Source organism: Trachypithecus francoisi, unplaced genomic scaffold, assembly GCF_009764315.1.
Source record: "Trachypithecus francoisi isolate TF-2019V2 unplaced genomic scaffold, Tfra_2.0 Lachesis_group0, whole genome shotgun sequence".
NCBI lineage: Eukaryota > Metazoa > Chordata > Mammalia > Primates > Cercopithecidae > Trachypithecus > Trachypithecus francoisi.
This window is the reverse complement of record NW_022681453.1, coordinates 76,860,905-76,877,201: the sequence shown is the minus strand read 5'-3', so window position 1 is coordinate 76,877,201 and position 16,297 is coordinate 76,860,905. Positions and strand designations below refer to the sequence as shown.

The 16,297-nt window shown below is 37.7% G+C and overlaps 1 protein-coding gene across 8 annotated transcripts in view; it reads right to left on the bottom strand.

Annotated features, from left to right (window-relative positions):
- The window catches only part of SLC9C1 (solute carrier family 9 member C1), a 146,918-nt gene that overhangs the window by 47,007 nt on the left and 83,614 nt on the right, over positions 1 to 16,297 (bottom strand). For 7 of the 8 annotated variants that reach the window (XM_033211311.1, XM_033211312.1, XM_033211314.1 and 4 more), the window contains 4 exons: positions 8,635 to 8,820; positions 6,324 to 6,473; positions 4,780 to 4,831; positions 3,397 to 3,545 (listed from right to left, as the gene is read on the bottom strand). In XM_033211311.1, the coding sequence (XP_033067202.1) occupies positions 3,397 to 3,545; positions 4,780 to 4,831; positions 6,324 to 6,473; positions 8,635 to 8,820 (537 nt within the window). The remainder of the gene's footprint in view (positions 1 to 3,396; positions 3,546 to 4,779; positions 4,832 to 6,323; positions 6,474 to 8,634; positions 8,821 to 16,297) is intronic. The other variant, XM_033211316.1, reaches the window with a different exon arrangement.

Below are 16,297 nucleotides of genomic sequence, written 5' to 3'. Positions count from 1 at the left end.
ACAATTGGGTGGTGTCTACCTTTTATTATGTCTATTCTTTCTTTGTTTTTGTTTTTTTCTTTCTTTTTGGTCTGCCTGAGTTATTTCAGAAGACCTGTCTTCAAATTCAGAAATTATTTTTTCTGCTTGGTTTAGTCTTTGCTGAAACTCTCAATTGTATTTTTTTATTTCATTCATTGAATTCCTCAGCTCTAGAATTTCTGTTTGGTTCTTTGTTAAACTTCTCACTTGAATCATGAATTGTTTTTCTGATTTGGTGTATTGTCCATCTGTATTCTCTTGTATCATACTGTTTTCTTAACATGATTATTTTAAAATTCTTTCTGGTATTTTGCATATCTGTTACTAGAGAGTTGTTGTGCGCCCCTGGAAGTATCATATTTCCTTGCTTTTTCATGTTTGATGTGTCACTACACTAATTTCTATGCATCTGGCAGAACAATTGCCTCTTTAAATTTTATGAAGTAGGTTTTGTAGGGAAAGACTCATTGGCATGAGTAGGTCTTGGGGTGCTGGTTGGGTATAATGCATTGGCTTTGGATCTAGATGGATGCAGTAGTGTAGTCTCCATGTAGTTTGTTCCAACTGGAATCCATACTACTGCATTTTGCAAGTGTTTCAGTGGCCTAAGCTATGAGAGTGTGTGGTGGTAGTGCCATGACTTTGCCAGGTATAAACTTGCCAGACTGCCTCTCAAGTTGGGGGCACATGCATGCACATGACATGCCAACTAACTTGGGGGCTGGTTCACTTGTAGCTGCTCTGCCAGCCTGGGGGTGTGTTATCTACTTGCTGGCTTGGGGCCCTCTCCTGGTTGCAGGAGAGACACACTGGTTAGGCCATTTCAACAGAGGTTTTGTCCTGAATGGGGCTGCAAGACTGTTTCTCTGGCTGGAATTACGTGTGGTGGGGTTGGTTTTCCTTCTGTGCGGGACCAGAGCCACAGCTGATCCTAGGCCCCAGTTTCACACAACTGTGTTTGTGGCAATCAGTCATACATGTGGCCTTGGTGGAATGAAGAGACAGCTCCAGGCCTGGAGGGGTGCAGTAGCAACTGGTCCCATGAGCAGGGTACACTCCACAAATGGCTCTGGTGTCAAGATGGTGCAATGGTGCAGTAGTTTGGCTCACAGTGGATAGACAGGGTGTCGGGGGTGCACACCTTATGATCCTAATCTGGAGCAAAGCAGCTTCAGAAATTCCCAGCAGCTCCCCAAACAGTGTTCAGGTTTTGGAAAGACTGTGCAATACTTCTGTAGGGAGGACTGCAGGTGCTTGCAATGGTATTGGGGGCCGGTGGGAATCTTCTGCTTATCTTTTCCCTGAAATGGCAAGTGTTGGCCTTTTAAATCCTTTGGAAGTCACTTCAGCCAGAGTGGGAGGGATTACAATAACGTGAGGAGGTGCAACCACAATGGTTTCCACCTCTTTGCCTTTTCCTCTGATTAGAAGCAGTAATCAATCTGTCATCAGAGTACAGATGCAAGATATTTAGAGAACAGAGTCTTTTATTGCCAATCTGGCTCTTGCAAGCTATAAGTTGCTCCAAGGACACACGCATAGCTGCCTGCCATGGTGCTGAGGGGTGAGAAGTAGCTATTACTGTGCTAAGAGATAAATATGACAGAAATTAACCAAAATTTATCATCCAAGCCTTCCCCTGAAAGTTGCAAACCTTCATAGAATTCAGATTTCCAAAATAGTTACATCAGACAGTTTTTGCCAGTGCAATTGTAGTCTAAAAGGAGAGACAGATTTCTGAAACTTCCAACTCTGTTTTCTTCCTAGAATTCTCTCAATTCTTACTGTTTTTTTAAAAATTAATTTCTGAGCAATAAATTGTACAAGTAAAATCCTTAAGCTCCCTAACATGCTGTGAATTTTAATTAAGTTTTATTAAATTAACTGATTATTTTATGGATGATTCATGCCTTAGATATTGATTCTCTACAATATGGGTTGCAACTACTGCCTGTAGGCCTGCTTCTGCTTAATACCTGCTTTTGTAAACAGTATTTTTTTTTTTGGCGGGGGAACACAGCCATGCCTATTTATTTACATGTTGTGTGTAGTTGTTTTGGTATTACAATTGCAGAATTTAGTAGCGGTAGTAGGAACCATACAGCCCACATAATATAAAATATTTACTATGTTTTCCTTTATAGAAAATGATTGTTAATCTCTACTCTACACAAACATGTATTCAGTTGGAATTTTTTGGTTCTTGCCACATAGGTGTTATGTATTTTATGTTAGGTTCATAGATAGGAATTTAGAGTTTCTAATTGCAATTGTAAATATAATAGTATTTTTCTAAATGTTTCCATTGGAGAATAATTTTATGTATTACTCTTATTTCTGGACACTACTGAATTATTTTATTAATCCTACTGCTTTTAAGTTAATTCCTTAAGATTTTAAATTAATCAGTCAACAAATAATAGCAGTTTTCTCCTCTTTCCAAAATTTTCATCTTTCAATTTTCTTTCTTTTTTTCTTGACTTGGATAAGACCTCCAGCATAGTTATTCAATGCTTGGAATGCCACTTGTCATTCTTCTTTTGTTCCTAACTTTAATAAGAATGCTCTTAATGTTTTGCTATCTAACACAAAGTTTGCTAAAAAATTTTAATAGATCCTATTTATCAAGTTAAGGAAGTTCCTTCTACTATTAGTCTTCTAAGATTTTTATTAACATTCTTAATGAGGGTTAAATTTTATCAAATGTTTTTTCTTCTTCATCTTTTAATATGTGAGTTACACAGCTGTTTGGGGAGATAAAACCTACCAAGATAAAGTATATTACACATTTAATATGCTACCCAATTCAGTTCACTGCTATCATGCCAACAAATTTTGAATGTATATTTATAAGTATAACAGCTTTATGCTTTGTTTCTTATGTTATATCCAATTTTGGTGTCAAGTTTGTACTTACAGAATGAATTGGGATTCTTTCTGTCCTTTATATGTCATAGTACCATTTATGTAACTTAGAAAAGAAATATAGTCAGCACTAACCCTACAATTGAGTGTTCTCATAAATCATGTTTTACACGAAAAGTGTTATTTCAGTGTCACAGATAATTCCCCAAACATAATAATACCCACTGTAATCTAGGATGAAGAATAGATTCATCAGACTTTTGGTTTGGCAGCAAAGCAGAGAAAGAGGTAGCTTGTTACTGTAGCAAAAATAAAAAGAGAAGCTAACCACCTGGGCTGCAGAAAGGAAACTGTCTATCGTAGGAGTTTGTCTTTAGACAATTATTTTAAGTGAGATTTTCCTATCTTAGAAATGGCCTGTATTAGAAGTCAAATGTAACCTTGAAGGTCAAGGTCATGAATGATTACATATGAAGTAAATATATTTGCTTTGAAAATATTTTGCCTTACCTTATTAATTTCAGCACTTTCAATTTTATGAATAATTCCTTTCAAGCTGAAAGCCTTAAGAATTTCTCTAGCCATATTGAGCATAACATTAATTTCCTCCTTTGTTTTCACAGTGACAGCAATTTCCGGGTAATCATACTCTAAGAAGCCTAAAAAATAACAAACTATTTTTAGATTAAATAAGAACATTATTTTAAATGTTTTATGTGGACAATAAGCTAATGTTTCTGCTCTAAACCCATGGAATACCGCCCTCAACACAGAGAAATATGTCTCTTCCTGAAGGGGCCATTATGATCAATCATAATTCACCAGTAGTGCCCGAGTTCTGCTGGATGTTTTCTTGGCAGCAGTCATACTTGTGCCTAAGTCCATGGAGAAGGATGGGTAGCCTCGTTTCTAGCATTAACAGGTATACTTTTCTACCTGCACTGGACACTGGGAAGCTGCTTAGGCCTGTATGTCTGGAGTTCATGACTCATTTTCTTAATCTGTGTGAATCCGAATTTTTAACTACAGATTATGTGATTAAATACGGCTTCTGATTACTTCCTTTCATTCATCTTAGGCCATTGTCCACTCAACCTGCCAGTACATCTAGATGACTCATACATCTATGCTCTTCTGCCCATTTCATCTAGATTCCTGAAGTCCCTGAAAACTTCATCTTAGAGTCTACATTTGGGCTTTTCCTTGATCATAACCTCTTATCTGGCTTGGTAACTATCTGTCATAGAAGATCTCTCAAATGACCTCATCTCCAGGTTTGCTGTGTCCTTTTGTAGCTCACCACATGGTATACAATTTTCTTGTCCTCCTATACATGAACATTATAGTGTAGGGTTGTGACTGTGCCACTCTCAAGATTTGTCCTGTGCCAGGAGCATGACTTGGCATGACTCAGAGAATAGGCTATTGCCATGTTTGGCACTGGGCCTCCCAGCAGATATAATAGGATTCTGCAGGATTATATTCTAATTTCAACTCATTTAAGACCTAAATCCTTAAATGGCAGCTCTGTAGCAAGTAGAGGAAAAACATAACTTCTTTTCTTGTGTCACTAAGGAAGGTACATGTATTTCTGGTTTGGAAAAAAATGGAATTTACAAGACTATAATGGCATACATAATCATAGCATGGCAACTTGTCTAAAGAGAAATCAAAAGGCCTTCATTGTTGTATGAAGCAGAGAGAGAAAGTGTGAAGAGCTATTGCACTATTTCCATCTCAACTAGAAAATAAGATTGCATTAATTGTTGAAGTTACTTCAGTATTATTAGTGAGTAAGTTCCTCAAAGATTAACTCAAGTTATGAAAACCATTGACTTTCTGAAGTGGTGATGATAAGAGATGGTCATGCTAAATAGGATGAGAGCTACTTACCTAACTCTTTCATAGCATGTTCCATATTCCTTATCACTTGCTTTAATAATATCTAAGGAACAAAAGAAATGTTATCCCCATTGGAAAAACAGACTGTTATAAAATGTCCTTACATTTGCAACTGATGGACTTATAACCTAAGTTAATAGTTTTAAGAAAAGTATGATGAAGAGGTTTTCAGGGGTTTGAATTGAATTTTGTGTTGCAGCACTTTTTGCTTCAGCTACAGTGATAGAGAAGATAAGAGGTATAACCTAGCCCGATTTTGAGACGTCTGAAGGCGAGTCATGATTCTGAAAAGTGCAGGCGTGGTATTAATTCCTAATATAATTTGGATGTTTGTAATATGAAATGTTATAAAACTTAATTTGTCAAAGGGAGCTAAAATTTAAAATGCAAACATTAGCCCAACAGAAAATTATAGCCGTAAAACTAGTAAACTGATTTTAGTCTATGTTTTATGAACATAGGTAGGTACTTTCCCATGCAGCTTTATGAGAGCCCCCAAATTTGCGATTCCAGGATGGCTTTCAATCTGAAGAGACTAGAAGTTTTGGCCAAGGTGAATCAAAGTAGAAATTAGGGATAATAAAACAATATTTTAGGGACTCAAGTCTTTTCATGTTTTCTCCTGTGTATCTCCAAATTCAAGTGCTAAATATCAGTGGTTAGGAAAGGTAATAAAAAACATAAGAAAATAGTTTTAAAGTTGCAGGAGGTGAAGAGAGGAAGATAATACTTTTTGTGTTCTACCACATATTGAATGTTCAAATTTCTCAATGACAAAGTTTTGGGCACATAAAATATAGCATTGAAATGTTTTAAATTGTCTTGAAAAGTAAAGTAACTATTGAATTCCATGTAGCTGACAAACTCATGGGCACATATCAGTGTTAATCTGTCTCAATCTAGAAAGTAAAAATAATATCTAGAATTTAGGCCTTAGAATTATCTTTGCTGCTTACTCACTATGGAACTTTGGGCACAATCATTTAACCTCTCTTGGCCTCCTTTTTTCTCATCTGCATAATGACAAAATCAGACTAGGTTTCCCTCTATTTTAATTATTATTTTCTTTACTTCTTTCTATTTGCTGAATCACTTGTTTTTATTTTCTTTACTGTTTAATGTGTAGAGAAGAAGGATAGAGAGAGATTAAAGAAGCTTTTGGGCATTATGAGGAAGCCCTGTTTTTTCCACCCTGCCTTCACTTCTCACCTTCCAGTACTTCCTATTTTACATGCCCATAGCCTGACAGATCTTAGAGCTTGCATTGGGAGAAAGCTAACCACTGCACATGGATTTCGTGATAGCCTCCACAAAGACAGAAAGGTGCTTTATACTAGCCTTGTAACTCGCTAATATGATACAGGTCATTTCAGAAGGAGGCATTTGAGTAATTTACATGTAACCTAGTTTAAGTTTTTAAAGAAATTAATTAGAAAACCAGGAGTCAAAGACATCTGCATATATGAACAGAAAAAAATGATGGATGAGGGCAACTGAGGGCTGAGTGAACTCTTTTCTTAGGAAGGTTTTCTTACCTGTTTAATCTGTTTAGAACTTGTAATCTGATCAATTATAGTCATTACGTCTGCTTCGCCTTGGACATATCCTTTTAGTATTCCATACCAAAAGGTCTTCTGATGACTCATTCTTTTATCTATTATTTGCAGCACCTTTGGTGCTATGAGCTGAATTAAACAGGACTACCATTAATATAAATTGCACAAATATCATTTTATGATATGTTGATTAGTTTAATCAAAATAGTTAATAATAAGAAATTAAGTGCCCTCAAAGATAACTACAATAACCTGTCAAGGTTCTTCATTTTTTTTTAGTGGTATCTTTATAACTTCATGACTATAGCTATTTCCCTATAACTAATAATTTGGGAGTACCTATGTGAAATTTATGGCTTTATTCTTCACTTATTTTCCTTATAGAGAATTGGATGCTATTTTCAACTGGTTTAAATTTTTGGAAAACAATGCAATTAATCTTCTGTGCTTAGGTCATAAAATGAGTAAATTACTGCCATTTTTGCATGCTAAATCTCCTATAACACCTCCTACTAGATGGTCTGGTCAGGTGAGAAACCACCACAACCATACTGCCTGTTAGACCCCAAAATTAACTTCTCTTCTCCGTGTTTCTTTGCTGAGGGTTGAAGTCTCCAGGTTATAAGCTACCATTGTGCAGTCCCCTAGCTTCTGCAGGGTTCATCGATCCCTTTGTTTTTCTTTTTTTTTTTTTTCTTTTTTTTTTTTTTTTTTTTTTTTTGAGGCGGAGTCTTGCTCTGTCGCCCAGGCTGGAGTGCAGTTGCCGGATCTCAGCTCACTGCAAGCTCCACCTCCCGGTTGCCGCCATTCTCCTGCCTCAGCCTCCGGAGTAGCTGGGACTACAGGCGTCCGCCACCTCGCCCGGCTAGTTTTTTGCCTTTTTTAGTAGAGACGGGGTTTCACCGTGTTAGCCAGGATGGTCTCGATCTCCTGACCTCGTGATCCGCCCGTCTCGGCCTCCCAAAGTGCTGGGATTACAGGCTTGAGCCACCGCGCCCGGCCGATCCCTTTGTTTTTCTATCTATGTTCCACAACCTCCATACTCTACCCTACAACTACCTGCCACTAATCACCAAAGGGTTTACACTCATCTTTCAAGATTCATCTCAAGTATCACCTAATAAAGGAAGTCTTTTCTCATTTTGTGCATACTCCTGTTTTGTACTTATCCTATCATATAACATTCCAATATCTAGATTACTTGTGATTTCTCTTCTACAATAAGCTTTCCAGGGGAAGAGACAATATCTAATTCATCTTCATATTCCAAGGACCTGTGATTTAACATAAGACCACAGTTCAGAGTTTTTTGAATATATCAACAAACTTTTCTTAGGTGGTTTATCAGTTTCTTCATCTGAACTCTTTGTTAGGCTCTGTACACCTTCCTATCAGAAAGAATTAATTCATCAGTGGAATACACTAGACTTGCCTTCCTCAGGTAAACTGCACTCTAGCACTACTTACGGTCCCTTAGAATACTGAAAAAGCAGGCTACTGGTTGTGTACTCTTTGACCTAGTTGATTTATGCCTCTAAGTAGCAAAAATGTTTTAAATTATTCCTTACATGTGTAAGAAAGATCTAAATGTAAAGATTCTATTAGTTTTATCTCCATAAAACTAATTTTTTTTTATTTAACTGCATTTCTCACAGTGCTTATATATGTATGTATCTTGCTTGTGTATGAATAGTGAAAAAGATAGGAAAGATAGAGTATATCTACATTCATATATATACTTATTTGTGAAGGAGTGAGTTTCATGTCATTGAAATAATCACACAGAAAATAACTACCCATAATATTTGTTATAGAAACATGTTACAAGACAATCAAAAGTTATTTTTGAAACCATATTTCTATAATACTATATGTATTTTTTTCTTGATTTGTACAAATGTAGGCTATTTTCTTTCTCCCTATAAATAGTTTGCATGGTTGTTTTGTTAACTTCCATCTTTTATTCCCCGAGTTTCTATAAAAATAAACATTACTTGGAGGTTAACTTATACTTACATTAATATAGAATTTCTCATGTGCTGTCTATTTAAAGGAAAAGTTGTGATGAGTATTTCTATACTTTCATATGCTCAACAAATTCCTAATATAATTTGGATGTTTATAATATCAAATGTTATAAAACTTAATTTGTCAAAGGGAGCTAAAATTTAAAATATAAACATTAACCCAACAGAAAATGGTAACCACAAAACTAGTAAACTAATTTTACTCTATGTTTTATGAAACAATCAGTAGGAATTGGAAACTGCATGATTGACTGGTTCTTTACCTTGAAAATGCGTAGTACACGGATAAATTGAACAAGTTTTATAAAGACTATTACTTCAGTCACAGCAAAAATATACTTAATGGGGTCTATTTCAATAAGTATTGCATATAATATGCCAATTAATGTAATTGCTAACTCGAATAGGTTCCAGGCATGTGAAAAAAAGTCCTTCCTCATTGCTGCTATCTGTTGATTTAAAAGGAAATTACGTTATCATGTTTGTTTCTGCTTTTACTACACCATTTTCCACAATAATTTAAACATCATGTTAGGCTTTTCTCTTATCTACTCCACATGTATGAAATATCCTCAGGAAACCAAAATCAAACAAACAAACAAGTTCATCAAATTTATCCTGTAGTAAAGGAATACTCCTAGGACTATTAATTTAGGATTGGGTTTAAAGGACAGGTATAATGAAAACAAACAGATTTCTATAATGACACTAGTAAAAAGTAGCAACAATGGAAAGGCAAATTCAGACAAAAATATAGTATGCCAGGGTTTTTAAATTTAAAACAAATTGCCCTAAATGCCATAAAAATCCTGGGGGTTATGTCCATTTTTTATTATTTTATAATTTATATACAAAATGATGATCCTGAGTAGTCAAGACAAAATTAGTTTATGTTTGTTGTGATACATGTGGGCAAAGTTTTTATTAAAGTAGTTCAAGATTTAAAAATGTATTTATTAAAAGATTATGCTCTCTTCACTAAATTCACTTGTGTAATTTCATTCTGGGATAACGCAGAATAAGTTATTTTTAATTTCTCAAAAAAATTCGTAAGAAAATCTAAGTAGAAGTAAATATTTTGTCAGAATTACCTTAGCAATTCCAGCAACCCTTTTCTTTATCTCAGTGAATATATTTGCAGAGCTAACATAAGGTTTCATCAACACATAAACATTAAGATAAATACATATCAGAGGCTTTCTATGTGTATGTTTTACTCCATAATCATGTATTCCTATCTTAGAGGTAGAATAGCTTATTAGGATGATTCTAAATAGGTCCGTCCACTAATTTGACAGTCTTTCAAATCAGATAGCTGTCAGTTGAGAAACTGTTTTTGCCGTTTTTTTAAAAAGCATACTACTTTTGTTTGTTTGTTTGTTTCCTATTTTCTCCCTCACACATCTAGAGATCCAGCAAGGACAACTAGAATATTTCTTGATTCAGACAACATTCTTTAAGGATCCCTAAAAAGGGTGACTTTTTAGAAGCAACTCAAAAGAAAATAATAAAATTGGAGCACTTACAAATCTCCTACTGCCAGGCCTAAAATCAAGTTAGAATACATAGTTCCTTCCCTTTCCTTGTGTTCCCTATATTAATTTGCAGGCATTAGTACCATAACTTAGTCTGAATTCTGGAAACAAAGATTTCATTGCCTTGAATCCACAATTGAAAAAGATTTTCTGGCAATTTTGTCCGGGGCTAGCTGAATGCCAACTGAAGATAGTTAAGGTAGGTTTCTAGTTAAATATGACATTTCTAGTAGAATACAAATATGGAAGGAGTTCATTTTATTAGTTAAAGTGAAATATATGTGAATATTTTAGATCCAGTATCTGTACCCACATATTTTATCTCACTTAACTGTTATCTAATGATTAATTGATCTGCTAAATTTATAATACTGGAACAAATAATTTTTAAATTTTACAGAATTGTGACCAATACTCACAATTGTGGTGTCTATAGTGGTTTAATGCAATAACATCTTTCTTGTTAAAAATAATTATTTGAGGGGGTTCATTACAAGATGACTGAATAGGAACAGCTCTGGTCTATAGCTCCCAGTGTGATCGACGCAGAAGATGAGTGATTTCTGCGTTTCCAACTGAGGCACCTGGTTCATCTCACTGGGACTGGCTGGACAGTGGGTGCAGCCCATGGAGGGCAAGCCAAAGCAGGGCAGGGCATTACCTCACCTGGGAAGTGCAAGGGATCAGGGGATTTCCCTTTCCTAGCCAAGGGAAGCCATGACAGACTGTACCTGGAAAAACAGGACACTCCTGCCTAAATACTGTGCTTTTCCAATGGTCTTAGCAAATGGCACACCAAGAGATTATATCCCAAGCTTGGCTCAGTGGGTCCCATGCCCACAGAATCTCGTTCACTGTTAATGCAGTGGTCTGAGATTGACGTGCGAGGCAGCAACATGGTAGGTGGGGGAGAGGGGTCCGCCATTGCTGAGGCTTGAGTAGGTGAACAAAACAGCCTGGGAAGCTCCAACTGGGTGGAGCCCACTGCAACTCTGCAAGGCCTGCTGACTCTGTTGACTCCACCTCTGGGGGCAGGGCATAGCTGAACAAAAGGCAGCAGAAACTTTTGCAGACTTAAATGTCCCTGTCTGACAGCTCTGAAGAGAGCAGTGGTTCTCCCAGCATGGTGTTTGAGCTCTAAGAATGGACAAACTGCCCCCTGAAGTGGGTCCCTGAACCCTGTATAGCCTAACTGGGAGACACCTCCCAGTAAGGGCTGACTGACACCTCATACAAGTGGGTGCCCCTCTGGAATGAAGCCTCCAGAGGAAGGATCAGGCAGCAATATTTGCTGCTATGCAATATTTGCTGTTCTACAGCCTCCGCTAGTGATACCCAGGCAAACAGTGTCTGGAGTGGTCCTCTAGCAAACTCCAATAGACCTGCAGCTGAGGGACCTGACTGTTAAAAGGAAAACTAACAAACAGAAAGGAATAGCATCAACATCAACAAAAAGGACATCCACATCAAAATCCCATCTGTAGGTCACCAACATCAAAGACCAAAGGTAGATAAAACCACAAAGATGGAGAGAAACCAGGGCAGAAAAGCTGAAAATTCTAAAAACCAGAGCATCTCTTCTCCTCCAAAGGATCACAGCTCCTTGCCAGCAATGGAACAAAGCTGGACGGAGAATGACTTTCACAAGTTGACAGAAGTCAGCTTCAGCAGGTCAGTAATAACAAACTTCTCCAAGCTAAAGGAGCATGTTTGAACCCATCGCAAGGAAGGTAAAAACCTTGAAAAAAGATTAGATGAATGGCTAACTAGAATAAACACTGTAGAAAAGATATTAAATGACCTGATGGAGCTGAAAACCATGGCACAAGAACTATGTGACACATGCAAAAGCTCCAGTTGCTGATTCAGTCAAGTGGAAAAAAGGGTATCAGTGATTGAAGATCAAATTAATGAAATAAAGCGAGAAAAGAAGCTTAGAGAAAAAAAGAGTAAAAAGAAACGAACAAAGCCTCCAAGAAATATGGGACTATGTGAAAAGACCAAATCTACATTTGATTGATGTACCTGAAAGTGACAGGGAGAATGGAACCAAGTTGGAAAACACTCTGCAGGATATTATACAGGAGAACTTCCCCAACCTAGTGAGGCAGGCCAACATTCAAATTCAGGAAATACAGAGAACACCACAAAGATACTCTTCAAGAAGAGCAACCCCAAGACATATAATTTTCAGATTCACCAAGGTTGAAATGAAGGAAAAAATGTAAAGGGCAGCTAGAGAGAAAGGTCAGGTTACCCACAAAGGGAAGCCCATCAGAATAACAGCAGATCTCTCAGCAGAAACTCTACAAGCCAGAAGAGAGTGGGGGCCAATATTCAACACTCTTAAAGAAAAGAATTTTCAACCCAGAATTTCATATCCAGCCAAACTAAGCTTCATAAGTGAAGGAGAAATAAAATCTTTTACAGATAAGCAAATGCTGAGAGATTTTGTCACCACCAGGCCTGCCTTACAAAACCTCCTGAAGGAAGCACTAAACATGGAAAGGAACAACTGGTACCAGCTACTGCAAAAACAAGCCAAATTGTAAAGACCATCGATGCTAGGAAGAAACTGCATCAACTAATGGGCAAAATAACCAGCTAACATCATAATGACAGGATCAAATTCACACATAACAATATTAACCTTAAAGGTAAATGGACTAAATGATCCAATTAAAAGACACAGACTGGCACATTGGATAAAGAGTCAAGACTCATCAGTGTACTGTATTCAGGAGACCCATCTCATGTGCAGAGACACACATAGGCTCAAAATACAGCAATGGAGGAAGATTTACCAAACAAATGGACAGAAAAAAAAAGCAAAAAAAAAAGCAGGAGTTGCAATTCTAGTCTCTGATAAAACAGACTTTAAACCAAGAAAGATCAGAAGAGACAAAGAGGGCCATTACATAATGGTAAAGGGATCAATTCAACAAGAAGAGTTAACTATCCTAAATATATATGTACCCAATACAGGAGCACCCAGATTCATAAAGCAAGCCCTTAGAGACCTACAAAGAGATTTAGACTCCCACTCAATAATAATGGGAGACTTTAACACCCCACTGTCAATATTAGACAGATCACTGAGACAGAAGATTAATAAGGATATACAGGCCTTGAACTCAGCTCTGCACCAAGCAGACCTAATAAACATCTACAGAACTCCCCACCCCAAATCAACAGAATATACATTCTTCTCAGCACCACATCACACTTATTCCAAAATTGACCACATAGTTGGAAGTAAAGCACTCCTCAGCAAATGTAAAAGAACAGAAATCACAACAAACTGTCTCTCAGACCACAATGCAATCAAATTAGAACTCAGGATTAAGAAACTCACTCAGAAACGCACAACTACATGGAAACTGAACAACTTGCTCCTGAATGACTGCTGGGTAAATAAGGAAATGAAGGCAGAAATAAAGATGTTCTTTGAAATTAATGAGAACAAAGACACAATGTACCAGAATCTCTGGGACACATTTATAGCAGTGTGCAGAGGGAAATTTTTAGTACTAAATGATCACAAGAGAAGGCAGGAAAGATCTAAAATCGACACCCTAACATCACAATTAAAAGAACCAGAGAAGCAAGAGCAAACACATTCAAAAGTTAGCAGAAGGCAAGAAATAACTAAGATCAGAGCGGAACTGAAGGAGATAGAGAACAAAAAACCCTTCGAAAAAAATCAATGAATCCAGGAGCTGGTTTTTTGAAAAGATCAACAAAATTGATAGACTACTAACAAGACTAATAAATAAAAGAGAGAAGAATCAAACAGATGCAATAAAAAATGGTAAAGGGGATATCACCACCGATCCCACAGAAATACAAACTACCATAAGATAATACTATAAACATCTCTATGCAAGTAAACTAGAAAATCTAGAAGAAATGAATAAATTCCCAGACACATACACCCTTCCAAGACTAAACCAGGAAGAAGTTGAATCTCTGAATAGACCAATAACAGGCTCTGAAATTGAGGCAATAATCAATAGCCTACTAACCAAAGAAAGTCCAGGACAAGATGGATTCACAGCCGAATTCTGTCAGAGGTACAAAGAGAAGCTGATATCATTCCTTCTGAAACTATTCCAATCAACAGAAAAAGAGGGAATCCTCCCTAACTCATTTTATGAGGCCAGCATCATACTGACAACAAAGCCTGGCAGAGACACCAAGAAAAAGGAGAATTTTAGACTAATATCCCTTATCAACATCGATGCAAAAATCCTCAATAAAATACTGGCGAACCAAATCCAGCAGCACATCAAAAAGTTTATATCCACCATGATCAAGTCAGCTTCATCCCTGGATGCAAGACTCGTTCAACATACGCAAATCAGTAAACACAATCCATCACATAAACAGAACCAATGACAAAAACCGCATGATTATCTCAGTAGATGCAGAAAAGGCCTTTGACAAAATTCAACAGCACTTCATGCTAAAAATTCTCAATAAACTAGTCATTGATGGAAGGTATCTCAAAATAATAAGAGCTACTTATAACAAACCCACAGCCAATATCATACTGAATGGACAAAAACTGGAAATATTTCCTTTGAAAACTGGCACAAGATAGGGATGCCCTCTCTCACCACTCCTATTCAACATAGTGTGGGAAGTTCTGGCCAAGGCAATCAGGCAGAGAAAGAAATAAAGGGTATTCAATTAGGAAAAGAGGAACTCAAATTGTCCCTGTTTGCAGATGACATGATTGTATATTTAGAAAACCCCATCGTCTCAGCCCAAATCTCCTTAAGCTGATAAGCAACTTCAGCAAAGTCTCAGGATACAAAATCAATGTGCAAAAATCACAAGCATTCCTATACACCAAGAACAGACAAACAGAGAGCCAAATCATGAGTGAACTCCCATTCACAATTGCTACAAAGAGAATAAAATACCTGGGAATCCAACTTACAAGGGATATGAAGGACCTCTTCAAGAAGAACTACAAACCACTGCTCAACGGGATAAAGGAGGACACAAACAAATGGAAGAACATACCATGCTCATGGATAGGAAGAATCAATATCATGAAAATGGCCATACTGCCGAAGGTCATTTATTGATTCAATGCCATCTGCATCAAGCTACCAATGACTTTCTTCACAGAATTGGAAAAAACTACTTTAAAGTTCATATGGAACCAAAAAAGTGCCTGCATTGCCAGCACAATCCTAAGCAAAAAGAACAGAGCTGGAGGCATCATGCTACCTGACTTCAAAGTATACTACAAGGCTACAGTAACCAAAACAGCATGGTACTCATACCAAAACAGAGAGATAGACCAATGGAAGAGAACAGAGGCCTCAGAAATAACACTACACATCTACAACCATCTGATCTTTGACAAACCTAACAAAAATAAGAAACAGAGAAAGGATTCCCTAATTAATAAGTGGTGCTGGGGAAACTGGCTAGCCATATGCAGAAAGCTGAAACTGGATCCCTTCCTTCCACCTCATGCAAAAATTAATTCCAGATGGATTAAAGACTTAAATGTTAGACCTAAAACCATAAAAACTCTAGAAGAAAACCTAGGCAATATCCTTTGGGACGTAAGCATGGACAAGAACTTCATGACTAAAACACAGAAGCAATGGCAACAAAAGCCAAAATAGACAAAAGGGATGTAATTAAACTAAAGAGCTTCTGCATGGCAAAAGAAACTACCATCAGAGTGAACAGGCAACCTACAGAATGGGAGAAAATTTTTGCAATCTACCCATCTGACAAAGGGCTAATCTCCAGAATCTACAAAGAACTTAAACAGATTAAAAAAAAAAAAAGCTGGGGGGCGGAGCAAGATGGCCGAATAGGAACAGCTCCAGTCTCCAACTCCCAGCGTGAGTGACACAGAAGACCGGTGATTTCTGCATTTTCAACTGAGGTACTGGGGTCATCTCTCTAGGGAGTGCCGGACAATCGGTGCTGGTCAGCTGCTGCAGCCTGACCAGCGTGAGCTGAAGCAGGGCGAGGCATCGCCTCACCTGGAAGCGCAAGGGGGAAGGAAATCCGTTTTCCTAGCCAGGGGAACTGAGACACATAACACCTGGAAAATCAGGTAACTCCCACCCCAATACTGCGCTTTAAGGAAACAGGCACATCAGGAGAATATATCCCACACCTGGCCGGGAGGGTCCCACGCCCACGGAGCCTCCCTCACTGCTAACACAGCAGTCTGCGGCGATCTATCCGCAAGGTAGCAGCGAGGCTGGGGGAGGGGCGCCCGCCATTGCTGAGGCTTAAGTAGGTAAACAAAGCCGCTGGGAAGCTCGAACTGGGTGGAGCTCACAGCAGCTCAAGGAAACCTGCCTGTCTCTGTAGACTCCACCTCTGGGGACAGCCCACAGCTGAGGTCCAA